General features: G+C 44.0%; 1 protein-coding gene across 4 annotated transcripts in view; it reads left to right on the top strand.

Moving 5' to 3' along the window:
• The window catches only part of LOC110293076 (gamma-aminobutyric acid type A receptor subunit rho1), a 40,023-nt gene extending 28,829 nt beyond the window's left edge, over positions 1 to 11,194 (top strand). For 2 of the 4 annotated variants that reach the window (XM_021160844.2, XM_085839443.1), the window contains 5 exons: positions 3,199 to 3,281; positions 4,166 to 4,306; positions 6,241 to 6,393; positions 7,728 to 7,924; positions 9,340 to 11,194. In XM_021160844.2, the coding sequence (XP_021016503.1) occupies positions 3,199 to 3,281; positions 4,166 to 4,306; positions 6,241 to 6,393; positions 7,728 to 7,924; positions 9,340 to 9,633 (868 nt within the window). In that variant the 3' untranslated portion in view covers positions 9,634 to 11,194. The remainder of the gene's footprint in view (positions 1 to 3,198; positions 3,282 to 4,165; positions 4,307 to 6,240; positions 6,394 to 7,727; positions 7,925 to 9,339) is intronic. The other 2 variants (XM_029476405.2, XM_029476406.2) reach the window with 1 other exon arrangement.
• Positions 11,195 to 14,009: the final 2,815 nt, after the last annotated feature.

Genomic DNA, 14,009 nt, shown 5'->3' with positions numbered 1-14,009 from the left:
ATGTGGTTGCTAGGATTGAACTCAGAACCTCTGGAAGAGTAATCAGTGCTATTAACCACTGAGCCACTTCTCCAGCCCCAAGATACCTCATTTCAAGATAAAATTCTCCAACAAACAAATATAGCACTATAGTCCTGAAGAATTGCAAAGAGCCAGATCATAATACCTATAGCCCCTGATATACTAGTAAATATTTAGCAACAAGCAAATGCTTGACATGAGCTCTGTGTGTAATATATATTATTATATGATATAGTATATATGACATAATATATGTGATATCGTATATATGATATGTGACTGATATATGTGATATATTACTATATATCACATACCACATATTACAGATTTATTACATACTACACACTATGTATTACATGCTACATATTATATACTACATATACTATGTAGTATATGCTATATTATATACTATAATATATACTACATAGTATATACTATACACATACACTATATGTGATATGTTACATATTATACATTCTATGTTATACATTGTATGTTAAATGTTTTACATTATATGTTGTATATATTACATGTGATTAATATGGATATATTACACACATATACATATGTGTATATGTATATATTATATATATAACAACATAAGTTATAAATATTGCTGAGATAAAGGAAGCTATGATGGTTTTCATTGTCAACGTGACATGATTTAGAGTCATCTGGAAAGAGTCTCACTGAGGACTTGTCTAGATGAGGTTGGTCTGTGGGGATTATCTTAACTATGTGAATGGATAAGGGAAGGTCAACTCGTTGTGGTAAGCATCTTTCCCTGAGATGAGGGTCCTGAATGGAATAAGAAGAGAAAGCCAGCTGAACACTAGCATACATGCATTTGTGTATTGCTCTCTGCTCTTGACTGTGAATGGCTGTGATCAGCTGCTTCAAGTTCCTGCCACCCTAACTTCTCCACAGGCTGGAGATAACCTGGGCCTGTGAGCCAAAGAAGCTCTTTCTACCACGTGTTGCTTTGTCATGGTGTTTTCTTTTCTTTTTTTTTTTTTTTTTAAAGATTTATTTACTTTATCATATGTAAGTACACTGTAGCTGTCTTCAGACACTCCAGAAGAGGGCGCCAGATCTTGTTACGGATGGTTGTGAGCCACCATGTGGTTGCTGGGATTTGAACTCCAGACCTTTGGAAGAGCAGTCGGGTGCTCTTACCCACTGAGCCATCTCACCAGCCCCTGTCATGGTGTTTTCTCACAGCAATGGGAAACTGAACTAAGACAGATGGAAAGCTTGTTATTTACAAGTGAATTAAAAAAAAAACATCGCCGGGCGTGGTGGCGCACGCCTTTAATCCCAGTACTCGGGAGGCAGAGGCAGGCGGATTTCTGAGTTCGAGGCCAGCCTGGTCTACAAAGTGAGTGCCAGGACAGCCAGGGCTACACAGAGAAACCCTGTCTCGAAAAACCAAAAAAAAAAAAAAAAAAAAAAAAAAAAAAAAACATCATAAAAAACATTATGATGTTTCTTTACTTAAAATTCCCCAGTATCTTAACCTGAGATGGTCTCCTACTATGTTTTTGTGAAACTTTTTACCAGTTTTTGTAATTTCGCTATCAAGAACAGATCTGCAAAGTGAGACCATCGCAAACATTTGCACACATGTGCTTGCTCAGATGACAAATGAGCACGGACCGATGCTCTTATTAATGTTAATGAGCAAGAAGTGAGACAAGGAAGAACCGTGTAGGACTCTGCTCACTTGTTCAAGATGTATATACCCTACTTGCCTTGCTGATGGGTAACAGTTCTCAGATACCGGAAGAACGTTTCCTGAGTGTCCGTGTCATTCTCCATGCAACGGCTTTAAACACACACACTTAATTTTTTCTCTTTGTTTACTTGTTTTTATTTTTAAAAATCTTCTTTCTATACAATGTATTTCAGTCATATTCTTTCCCCGCTCCCGGCTTCTCTCAGGTCCTCTCACTTCCTACCCATCCAACTTCATGTTCTTTCTCTCTCTAAAAACAGAACAAAAGAAACAAAACACAAGACCCATACAAATCAAACCAACCAAACAAAATCCAATAAGAGAGAAACTACCAAAATAAAACAAAAATGCACAAAACCACATGGACCATGCTGTATTGAACAACCCCTCATGGGTAAGGCGGCCTCGCTGAGGTGTGGCTGGCATGCTCAGTGACACGCCCTTTGGAGAAAATAGATTTTCCTTTCCCAGCAGTTATCAACTGCAAGTAGCTTCTTGGCTGGGGGTGGGACAATCTGTCCTCTTCCCCTTCTCCTCGGGGATTGTTGTGTGGTTTGAGCTTGGGCAGGTCTTGTGTGTGCTGTTACAGTCTCTACAGTGAATTCATATGTAGATCAGTTCTGTCATGTCCGGAAAATACTGTTTCTTTGGTGTCATCCATCATCATCCATCACCTTTTCCTCTTCCGGTCATCTGCGTCATACCTGAGCCTTGAGGAGAAGGTATGATACAGACGACACTCTGCATAGGGCTAAGTGCTCCAGGTCTCTCACTCTCTGCCCCTTGTTTGTGGGACTCAGTTCCTGTCTACCACAAGCTTCTCTGATGATGTCTGGGTGAGGCACTGACCATGGGAATAGCAGCCTATCATCAGGGGTCTGTCATTGCTGTCTTCCTTTAGCATAATACAGTAGTAGGTTTTCCCCCTAGGCCTATGGCCCATCTAGTCTCAGGTTCTTGACCACTTAGCAATGTTAGGGAGGAGTTCACTGTTCTGTGATGTTCCTACTACACAGACAAAGGAGATGTCATTCCCAGCAGAGGCACAGCAAACAGTAAAGTGTACTAATATCCCTAAGAAGTGGTGAATTTTGAGTAGTTATCCAAATATTTGGATACTTCTATTTTGAGAATGCTTTTTTTTTTGAACAATAATTTAAAAGTGTGTATGTGTGTGTTACAATGCTATACTGATTGACAACATTGTATCTCCAGATTCTTGGAATGTGCTGGTGTTAGCCGAGATACTCATTTGCCTTGTACAGATCCCAGTGTCAAACATAAACACGTGAGATGACCGGAAAGAGCACGGGGTGCCTAAGGGTCTTTCCTGATGCTAATGCTTAGGAACTGGGGTAAAGGAAGCAGGGCCTTTTCTCTTGTGCTTCACTATTCTGTGTCCATCTCCAGCAGGCGCTGAGAACTTGTCCTTTTGTTTCTAGAGTTACAGTGACTGCGATGTGCAACATGGACTTCAGCAGATTTCCCCTGGACACACAGACCTGCTCCCTGGAAATTGAAAGCTGTGAGTAGGTGCAGCCTGGCACCAGCCCTTCTAACCACCTCTCAGTAGCAGGTGGAAGTTCTCCTAGGAACTCTGCTCTTCCTGCTGTTCACCTCCTGGGATCAGGCTCTCCCAGAGGCCCCAGGATAATCTCTTTTACCTAAAGGCTGCTGGTTGAAAATGCCAGTCACTGCTATAAAACACCTTCAAGTTTAGCATCTGTCTGGATACATGTGTACCAGAGCTGAGCCAGTTGACACAAGACGTCTACCACACAGTCAAGGCTTAGAGAGCACTTGGAAGAGCAGCTTACACATGCATAGATGCTACTGGCAGCTCCAAGAGGTTTTCACCTCAGTTGTGTCCAGCAGCACATGAACTTGTGCTGTCAGACTCAGTGGTCTCACCTAAACGGGGCATAGTGGACACTTGGCAGCCTCTGGGAGAGTGATGGCCACAGTCATTGCCACCTTATTTTGAGGAAATGGCCACACACGCTGCTCTGAGAGCAAGTCGTGGTCTGGGCCATTGGTTATGAATCATTACCTTTTGCAAGAGAAGAAAGAACTGCCCATAGGGCAAACTGATCTCTTGCCAGTATTTAACTATCTCTGCCCTACAAACAGCACCATCATTTTGGTGTATCCTGGTGATTGCAGCAGAATTGTGGGTGAGGATTTTTTGTAGGAATGGTCAGCCTTTAAGCATCAGAGCCTTGCTTTGATAATTCTTGAGAAACTGGGAAGACTTTGAATTGTCTTCCATATTATTTAGATTGCAGCTTACTATCTTACAACCAGCCAAGTAGTCTGTGTGGGGATGGAGGACACAGAGGTCACACAGCCCCACAGGCAGGCCTGGCTTGCCTGCCGCCCGGTGCCTGACACTGGATCTCTTCTTCCCAGACGCTTATACAGAAGACGACCTAATGCTGTACTGGAAAAAAGGCAATGACTCCTTAAAGACAGATGAGAGGATCTCCCTCTCTCAGTTCCTCATTCAAGAATTCCACACCACCACAAAACTAGCCTTCTACAGCAGTACAGGTGAGCTCGGAGCATGGGTTGAGTTTCAGGGAGGAGTCATCTTGGCTGGAGGGTTCAGGCTCTATTTAGGAAGTGTGTGATTTGGTTGTCACGTCAAGTGTTCAAAGGTTTGAAACAGAAGACCTAAAGCCTTTGAAACTGGACCTAAATGACATCTAGTAGGTGGTATGCATCAGGTAGGGGTGACTTGTTTCATTTGAGACAGGGTCTCACTTCACTATCCATACTGCCCTGAACTCGCTGTATACTATGTAGCCAAGCTGGGGAACTCATTATATTATATGCACTATGTAGCCAAGCTGGGGAATTCTTTATATTATATATACTATGTAGCCAAGCTGGAGAATTCATTATATGATATACTATGTAGCCAGGCTGGAGAACTTATTACATACTATGTAGCCAGTCTGGAGAACTCATTATACACTATGAGCTAGGCTGGCCTGAACTCATTATATACTATGTATCTAGTCTGGCCCTCTGGTTCTGTATCACCAGTTCTAGTGACTCCAAGGCCACTAGTTTTGTAGGCAATTTTTGATCCACCAATGTATCAGAGCCAACTGCCCAGACAAATATTGGTTAAGGCTCAAAGGAAAGCCATGTGAGTAGGTTTGTTTGAGATGACTGCCTTGCTAAGTTGGCCCTGCATTCTTGAAATGCTCACCAGAGCCTTTCCTCTCTAGCAACAAAGAAGTTCCTATTCAGACTGGTGTCCTCTGCTTATCATGTGGTCCTGGTTGTGGCTTTATGAGTCAAAGGTCTGTATAGGCCTTGTCACCTCCTGTTGCCTGAGATGATGCTCTGAGGTCTTCCCCAGCTGTTGACCTATGCCGGTAGACAGCTAAGGGTTTCCGTTCTCCATCCCTTAACTGTTTTGACCAGTCACCTTTCAGAAGGTTTTGCAGTTTCTCTTGCTGGACTTGCACCTTGTATGCACATGCTAGACTTTCTAATCTGTTAGCACTAATACTCCAGTTTAGTGTGGCAGTTCAGCTCACCCCTGTAACATCAGTCTTCAGAAAGTCCCTCCACAATCACTTGCTGATGCCAAAGGGCATGTCCCATGAGATGCACTGACTGAGGCTATACCAGGTCCTGAGTTATAGCTGCCAAGTCCCCATTTCTCCTCAATCCTGGGCATCCTCCTCCCACATGCTTGCTCCTTTTCATGGAGAACACAAAGGTAGAGTACAGCTGAACGGACCGCTGGTTGTCACTCTATGTCTAGATAAAATATACTGTGCTTATACCTCAAAACACATTTCTTCCCATTAGAAATCCACAAAAGGAGCCAGGCATGTCAGGAGTTCAAGGCCATTCTCAGCTGCATCGTGAGTTTGAGGCTGGTCAGAGCAACCTAAAACCCTTTCACAAAAACAAAAAATTAAAAAAGAAAAGAAACAAAGGGGGTGGGTTGTTAGTCAGTGCTTCTTGAGCTTCACTATGCACACAAACCACATGCAGCTGCTGTTCCAGACAGACTCTGCTCCAGTAGGTCTGGGCTATGGCTTAGGAGTCTGAAGAAAGGGAAGGGAGGGAAGAGGGAGAAAGGGGGGAGGGGATCAAGCTCTGGAACTTGTACATGCTATCAAGGACTCTACCCATGAGCTGTATTTGAACTTCTAAGAAACAACCTTGTAACCATGAGGTTGATGGGCCCCAGACCATATTTTGAGAAACAAGACTTTAAATGACTTTCTCAGGGGTTCCCTTTGTGTCGATGAAGGGGACCAAGATTTCTTGTAGTGGGTTCATACCACATGACACCACCACTGTGTGCTTCCTATTCCCCCTCTAGAGGTATGGTTCCAGTGTGTGTGTGTGTGTGTGTGTGTGTGTTAGGCAACACTTACAGTTCTCTAAATGAAACTTGTTTTCTGAAGGAGCCAAGCCGCTATGTTGCATGCTCTCTCTTCCCCCTGTGTCCCCAGGCTGGTACAACCGTCTGTATATCAACTTCACTCTGCGTCGTCACATCTTCTTCTTCTTGCTCCAAACTTACTTTCCTGCCACCCTCATGGTCATGCTGTCCTGGGTGTCTTTCTGGATCGACCGCAGAGCTGTGCCTGCTAGAGTCCCCTTAGGTAAAGCTCAAGTGTATATTGCAGGTGTTTGGAAGTACAGGTAATTCCCGCCATCCTCCTCCTCTTCACAGGATAACTTGGAAATGCTTCAAGGTACTGGTTCGAGTAGCATCCCACAATCTAAGTGCCACATGTAAATCTGTCCAGGCTTTCATGGTTGTCCATCCAAACAGCTCACCTGTAGTCCTCTAAGAGCCTTGTCCTGAGGGTTCCTAGTCTTTGGATAATTTCCATGCTGGTCTGTATAATGTATTCTGTAGCAGTGTTTCTCAAAGGGAGGCCCAAGGGACCTTTGCACTAGAATCTTTGAGGGGTGTTGTTAAAAATGAAAGCTGGGTAATACAGAATTCCTGGGTAAGGACCTGCACTGGGGGAAGGGGTTAAGATAAGGTTCCCCTGTTTATCCCTGGATGTTCTGGAACTCACTCTATGGACCAACTGGCTTCATACTCAGAGATCTGTCTGCCTCCACCTCCTGAGTGCTGGGATCAAAGGTGTGTGGGCTATGCTGCCCGGTCAGGACCTGATTTTCAATATGTCCCTCTCCCCATCCCAAGCACTGAGCTCACGTAGTCACAGGCATTACTACTGCTGAGACAGCTCAGGCTGCAAGGGACAGGGCAGCCTACCAGGCTTCAATGAAATGGTTTGGAGTTGGCCCTTAGGATAACCCTAATCCTCTGTGATTTAATGGTTTCCAAACAAATGTTCTGAGCTTAATTTAAAATCCTGGGCAATTTCCCAAAGGCAGATGCCCTGTTCTCTAGCAGTTGCTAGCCATCACACTCTAACAAGTATTGTTCTAAAATACATGTGTGCTTCCATATTAAAATCTGCCCCCTATAAATAAAATGATCCTGGTAGAACCGATGTCAAGAGACTCAACGTCCTTCTTCTGGACAGGCACACCTGTCCAGCATGGGGTGGCTATAGGCTGAAGGGACAGGCTCAGGATTATAGGAATTTTATGACACAAAGGACACTGTGTTAAAATAAACCCCATGCTTCACCACCTGGTTGGGTGTATCTATATCTCCTTTCTTGAAACAATGGAAAGAAGTATCTGTGTGCTAAAATGTCTGGAGCTTTCTGCAGAAAGGATGAGATGTGGTGCTGTATGTCAGGTGGACAGAGGAGGAAGTGGACATGAGGGGCAGAGAACCTGGGAGAGACTCGTGACAGCCAGCTCTAGAGAGACAGGAGGATGTTCACAAGAAGGGAACAGGTGCTAAATGTCTAGGCCAAGGGAGAACAAGAGACTGAGGCCGTGGAGGCCGAGGCCTACAGTGTCTGGTGAAGGCCAGCACAAGCTTATTTCTCACGGTTTATGGCAGGCATCACCACGGTGCTGACCATGTCCACCATCATCACGGGCGTGAACGCCTCCATGCCCCGAGTGTCCTACATCAAAGCCGTGGACATCTACCTCTGGGTCAGCTTTGTGTTCGTCTTCCTCTCCGTGCTGGAGTACGCAGCTGTCAACTACCTGACCACGGTGCAGGAGCGGAAGGAACGGAAGCTTCGGGAGAAGGTGACTTTACCATGACATGTGCCAGGCTAGCTTTGAGCCTGTGGGTAGGTCCAGCCCTTCCTGTAAAATGTGGCTGTGATACCCTCTCCTCAGCCTACTTCCAGCCATGGTCATGAGCAGATGGAATGATGTATGCTTTGGTATTTGACATTCACATCTTCTTTTTTTTCCTTTAAAAAACTTTTATGTGCATTGGTGTTTTGCCTGCCTGCATGTCTGTGTCAGAGTGTCGAGTCCCCTGCAACTGGCATTACAGACAGTTGTGAGCTGCCATGTGGGTGCTGGGAATTGAACCAGGGTCCTCTGGGAGAGCAATCATGCTCCTAACCTCTGAGCCATCTTACCAGCCATCTGGTAAGATCTTTCATTCAATGAAGAAATTCAATTCAACAACTATATCCCAGCAGCCACTAAACCAAATTAAGACATAGTTCATTTAATTGTGCGTCTGTTTAGAATGTATTGAAGTGCTTCTCAGCCTGTGGTTGCCATGGATTGCCTAAGACCATCGAAAAACACAGATATCTACATTACAATTCATAAAAGCAATGAAATTACAGTTATGAAGTAGAATGAAAATAATTTTATGGCTGGCGGTCACCACAACATAGGAAATTGAATTAAAGAGTCACAGTCTTAGGAAGGTTGACAATCGCTAGTTTAGGGAGAGAATCCCAGTTGGGGAATAAATGATGATTTAACATTATTATTAACAAATATGGAGGAAGTCTAAGAGACTCCTCTAGAGGCAACAGTAACCCGTGCTAGGAAGTTTCTCTTCATATCTCCCATCATTTCTTAAGCTATCTTCCCTTCCACCCTCCCTTTCTCCCAGCTTGCAACTCAGAGCCTGCCTTGGTGAAGGTTTGACTGCTGTGAACAGACACCATGACTTACAAGGATAACATTTAGTTGGCTTACAGGTTCAGAGGTTCAGTCCATTATCATCAAGGCAAAAGCATGGCAGCATCCAGGCAGGCATGGTGCAGGAGGAGCTGAGAGTTCTACATCTTCATCTGAAGGCCACTAGGCTTCCAGGCAGCTAGGACAAGGGTCTTAAAGCCCTCACCCAAAGTGACACACTTCTCCCAATAAGGCCACACCTACTCCAACAAGGTCACACCTCCAAATAGTGCCACTCCCTGGGCCAAGCATATTCAAACCACCACAGAGCCTCTCTCTTTCAGCAATGTCATCTACTATTCCCACCGTGCTGTCTTGCAATCCCCATCTTCATGACCAACACTGAATAACATCATCTGTTAAACATTCTATCAAGGGTTTGGTGCCTGCTGTGGTGTCAACAACCTGCAATCCAGCCACTAAGAGGCTCGTGGGTTACACTCTTCATGCGCAGGCCTTCTGCAGGCTTTGGAGCAACAGTCCTCAGTTCGCATACCCCTGTGTGTTTGCAGATCTCCTGTACCTGTGGGCTGCCCCAGCCTCGAGGGGTGATGCTGGACAGTAGCTACAGTGATGGAGAGGTGAACGACCTGGGCGGCTACATGCCTGAGAACGGAGAGAAACCTGACCGGATGATGGTGCAGCTGACCCTGGCCTCCGAGAGGGGCTCTCCGCAGAGGAAGAGCCAGAGAGGCAGCTATGTGAGCATGAGGATCAACACTCATGCCATTGATAAATACTCAAGGATCATTTTCCCAGCCGCTTACATTTTATTCAATCTGATATACTGGTCAATTTTCTCTTAGATGCCTGTAATTGTGTATGTCTCAGCATGTACTACAGAAGTTGCTGTGAAATGAAAATTAGGGTTTAAAGCCATCCTGGCACCTACCTGGGTTTTCACTGTCCCCTTTTCAACTATTCAAAGCTTCACTGACAAGACACCTCTGTTTGCACTTATTAAATATCAGTTCTCTACACAACATTATACTAGGTGTTGCAGGAAGTTGCCATGATAGACCTGACATTAGCTGCTCCCAGATCCAGGAAAAGCACAGAGGACATATGGACATGTTGCAATTCAGGAGCCCCCGACACTGTTCACATAGAGGGGTTTCTTCATCAGTGGACTGTGTTCTTTAGACTAGGTAGCTCTGGGAAGTACCTAAATAAAATGCGTTTGCATTGAGCCCACAGGCCCATAAACCCCTTCTGATAAAAGGCCAGGTTTCAGTGTCTCTGCACCTGCTCGCATCCCCGTACTTAATGAAAGGCAGTGGTGCTCATAGGATCTCCTTTTTTTTTTTTTACAAGCTGTGCATTTCTTTCCTTATAAGAAACACTCTTTAAATTGCTGAGATTTCCCAAGCAGAGAAAGTCTGGAGACATGGATACATGTATCATTTGTCTGTTTTGTGGAGGTGACAAAGCTGGAGAACCCTGTTCCTCCCCTGTCCTCTAGTCACTGTTGCCTGCCTCTCCACCGCGGAGCAGGTGCTTTCTTCAAAATAAAGTCTTTTCTCAGTAGCGTGATGTCATCACTGACTGAGGGGCTTGAAGAGGTATTGATTTCTTCTGCACACTCAGCATTTCGAGAAACCTTGAGGCTGTTTCTAACTCATGAGAATGAGAAGCAAACTGTTTCTTAAGAGAAAGTAACATTAAAAAGCAAAAGAAACAGACAGACATCTTCATTTCCATCCAGTGGGTGTCAGTGCTGTCTGGGAACTAGAGAGTAAATTATCTTCTAGACTGAGCAGCCCATAGACCTGATAAGGCGACCCAGTAGCAACTGATGTCAGCCATGGGTTATAATTTGGTGTATTGTTTTAAAATAGAAGCCTTCATATTATTTATCTAGAAGATATATAGCAACTCCAACCAAACCTGCCCAAACAGTATTTAACAGTATGACATTTTCTCTGGGCCACGTCTTTCCCCCAGAGAGACATCTCTTCAGTATCTACCACATTACCAGCAGCCACTAAGCCATCTTAACTAAGTCCTGGTCCATTTACTTGTGGCTGTGTTCAGACTTTAGTGAGAGAATCCCAGGAGAAACATAAATGATAATTTAACATTGCGGACCATATTTTGAATAAATAGGGAGGTAGTCAAAGAGACCTGTCCAGGGGCAACCATCCCCTGTGCTAAGAAACCTACCTTCATATATGTCCTTATATCCCTCATCATTTCAAAGTTAACTTGATGGATCAATACTAAATAATATCATATACATGGCTACTCTTTATTCTGATCGTAAAAAGAACTATTTGCAAATTCCTACTTAGAAGACAGTCTCTCATTTCCCCCCATAAAAAGGTCATTAAAAGCTTTTATCAAACTCAAGTAGTAGACTTAGAGGGATAAATTAAGTAATTAACATTGATTTTCAAAATGACTATTTGTTTTGCCAAGTATGGTTTTCCACACACTTGGGAAATAGAAGCGGGTGGGTCTGGAATTCAAAGCCAGTCTTAGCTTTATAGCAGATTGGAGGCAAGCCTGGGCTATGTGAGGTTTAAAAAGGTTGATTTTTCATTTTTATTTTATGAAACAATTACCATTAAAGTCAACATGTTTGCTACTGTCTTCTTCCTCAGCACTGGGGCCACTGAGCAGTCTAGGTTTCCAGAGCATGCGACTAAACCCCTATGCACTGTCTGGGATACTAGACCATCTGAGCCAGTGTGTGGAATGCTCTTCTAGCCTGATAACCTGCTATAGTGAAGACCACAGACTGGATGGCTTAATCCACAGAGATTTATTTTCTCACAGTTCTATTGCATTATTTAGGGAATGACAAGAAAAAACAATCTGGGGACTGGAGAGGTAGTTCTGTGGGTAAGAGCACTGCTGCTGCTCTTGGTCATCTCATGGTACTGGCATCTCCAAAACACTGCGTGACCCCTTCAGTCCTGGGCCTTCAATTGCAACTGAGGCTGCACCTTCACCAATGGCCTTCCATGGCCTCTCACAGTGCCAAGCCTCAGCTGCTCTGCATGATCCCTTCATGCCTTCAAAACCAGTACCACCTGGGTGACTCTTACACATTACAAGTCTAGCCACAGCACAAGGTACAACCTTGGCTATCTCTGGAACACAGCCTCTGTGCTCTCAAAAAATAAAAAAAAATAAAAACTTCTCAGTGATGCTGGTCTCTTCTTAATCACCGCTAATTTTTTAGCTCCAGCTAACCAGCATCAATAGTCCCAATAATGCAAAGTTTTGCTTTAGTAGTTCTGGTATCTTGTTAATCACAGCTGATTCTTCAGCCTCAGCTAACCAGAACCACAGAATCTTCACAATCAAAACAGCAATGGCCCTGAAAAGTCTTTAATTTTCCCTCTGAAATCTCACAAGCCAGACCTCCATCTTCTGCACTGTTTTCAACATTATCTTCCAAGCTCCTACACGATATCTGACAGAGCTCTTACACAACGAATGGATCTTCAAGCCCAAAGTTCCAAAGTCCTTCCACAGTTCTCCCCAAAACATGAATACCCCACTCTGCTGGTACCAATTTGTCTTAGTCAGGGTTTCTATTCCTGCACAAACATCATGACCAAGAAGCAAGTTGGGGAGGAAAGGGTTTATTCGGCTTACACTTCCATACTGCTGTTCATCACCAAAGGAAGTCAGGACTGGAACTCAAGCAGGTCAGAAAGCAGGAGCTGATGCAGAGGCCATGGAAGGATGTTCTTTACTGGCTTGCCTCCTCTGGCTTGCTCAGCCTGCTCTCTTATAGAACCCAAGACTACCAGCCCAGAGATGGTCCCACCCACAAGGGGCCTTTCCCCCTTGATCACTAATTGAGAAAATGCCTTACAGCTGGATCTCATGGAGGCACTTTTCTCAACTGAAGCTCCTTTCTCTGTGATAACTCCAGCTGTGTCAAGTTGACACAAAACTAGCCAGTACAACATCCCATTTAGAGCTGTGTGTTCCAAGGTCCTTCTCTGCATAATGTCTGGCTGTGGGTCTCTGTATTTGTTCCCATCTGCTGCAGGAGAAAGCTTCGTTGATGATAGCTGAGCAAGGCACTGATCTTTGAGCATAGCAGAATATCATTGGATATCATTTTATTGTTACTTTTTTTTTTTAGACCAGTAGTGTTTGGTTTGATCCTAGGTCTCTGGGTTATCTAGCCTCTAGTTCTTGGTTACCCAAACAATGTCAGGTATGGGTTTCCTTCTTGAGGAGTGGGCCTTAAGTCAAAGCAGACTTTGGTTGGTTACTCCCACAAGTTCAGTGCCACCACTGACCTTAGCATATCTTGCAGGCAGGACAGATTGTAGGACAAAGGTTTTGTGGCTGGATTAGTGTCCATGTTTCTCTTTGGTAGCCTACAGAGAACCTTCTCTCATCACAGACACTAGAACATAGGAGAGAAGGCTCCATGAAGGCACCAGCTCAACTTCTCCATGTTCAATGAGTTGTATGGGCGTTGTCCTCAGCAATGAACCCCACCCCATGCCACTGTCAGTGTACAGAGAACAACCTGTTGTCTTGGCAATAGCCTGGGTTGTTTTGGGATCTCCACGGGACCTCCTTGACCAACAACTGAATCGAATGCAACCAGTTCTGGTATTGGAAGTCTCATTTGACGGCAAGAAATAGCCAGTAAAGACTGTCTTCCCCATTATTAGGAGACCCCGTTAGGATTGCTTTCATATATTTTTAGGAATTTTCCACTGCACTAGGTTTCCATGACAACCCTCAAATGCCCTCAATCCAAGATGTCTCTCCCCTTCCCATCTGATCCTCCCTTTCTCACTGCTCCAGTCCACCCAAAAAATTCATTTTATTTCCTTTTCCCAGGAGGTCTATGTGTCCTCCTAGTCCCTTCCTTTATATTTAACCTCTGTGGGTCTAGGGATTGTAGATTGGTTATTATTTATTTAATACCTGTTTTTAAAATTTTATTTACTAAAGTTTTATTTAAATATTTTATTTATGAAATGTTGTCCTTTATAAGAGTTGCCTTGGTCATGGTGTCTGTTCGCAGCAGTAAAACCCTAACTGAGACGGTGCCTAATAACCACATTTTGATCCATTTGAACTTGAGTTTTTGTTCAGGGTGATAAATTTGAATTCTTCTATGTGCAGACATCCAATCAGACCAGCAACATTTATTGAAGATTTATTTTTTGCAGTGTGTACTTCTGACTTCCTTATCAAA

Source organism: Mus caroli, unplaced genomic scaffold (genome assembly GCF_978045245.1).
Source record: "Mus caroli unplaced genomic scaffold, Mus_caroli_1 scaffold_6, whole genome shotgun sequence".
Lineage (NCBI taxonomy): Eukaryota > Metazoa > Chordata > Mammalia > Rodentia > Muridae > Mus > Mus caroli.
Note: the sequence above shows the minus strand (reverse complement) of the source record. Positions and strands in the feature narration are given on the sequence as shown.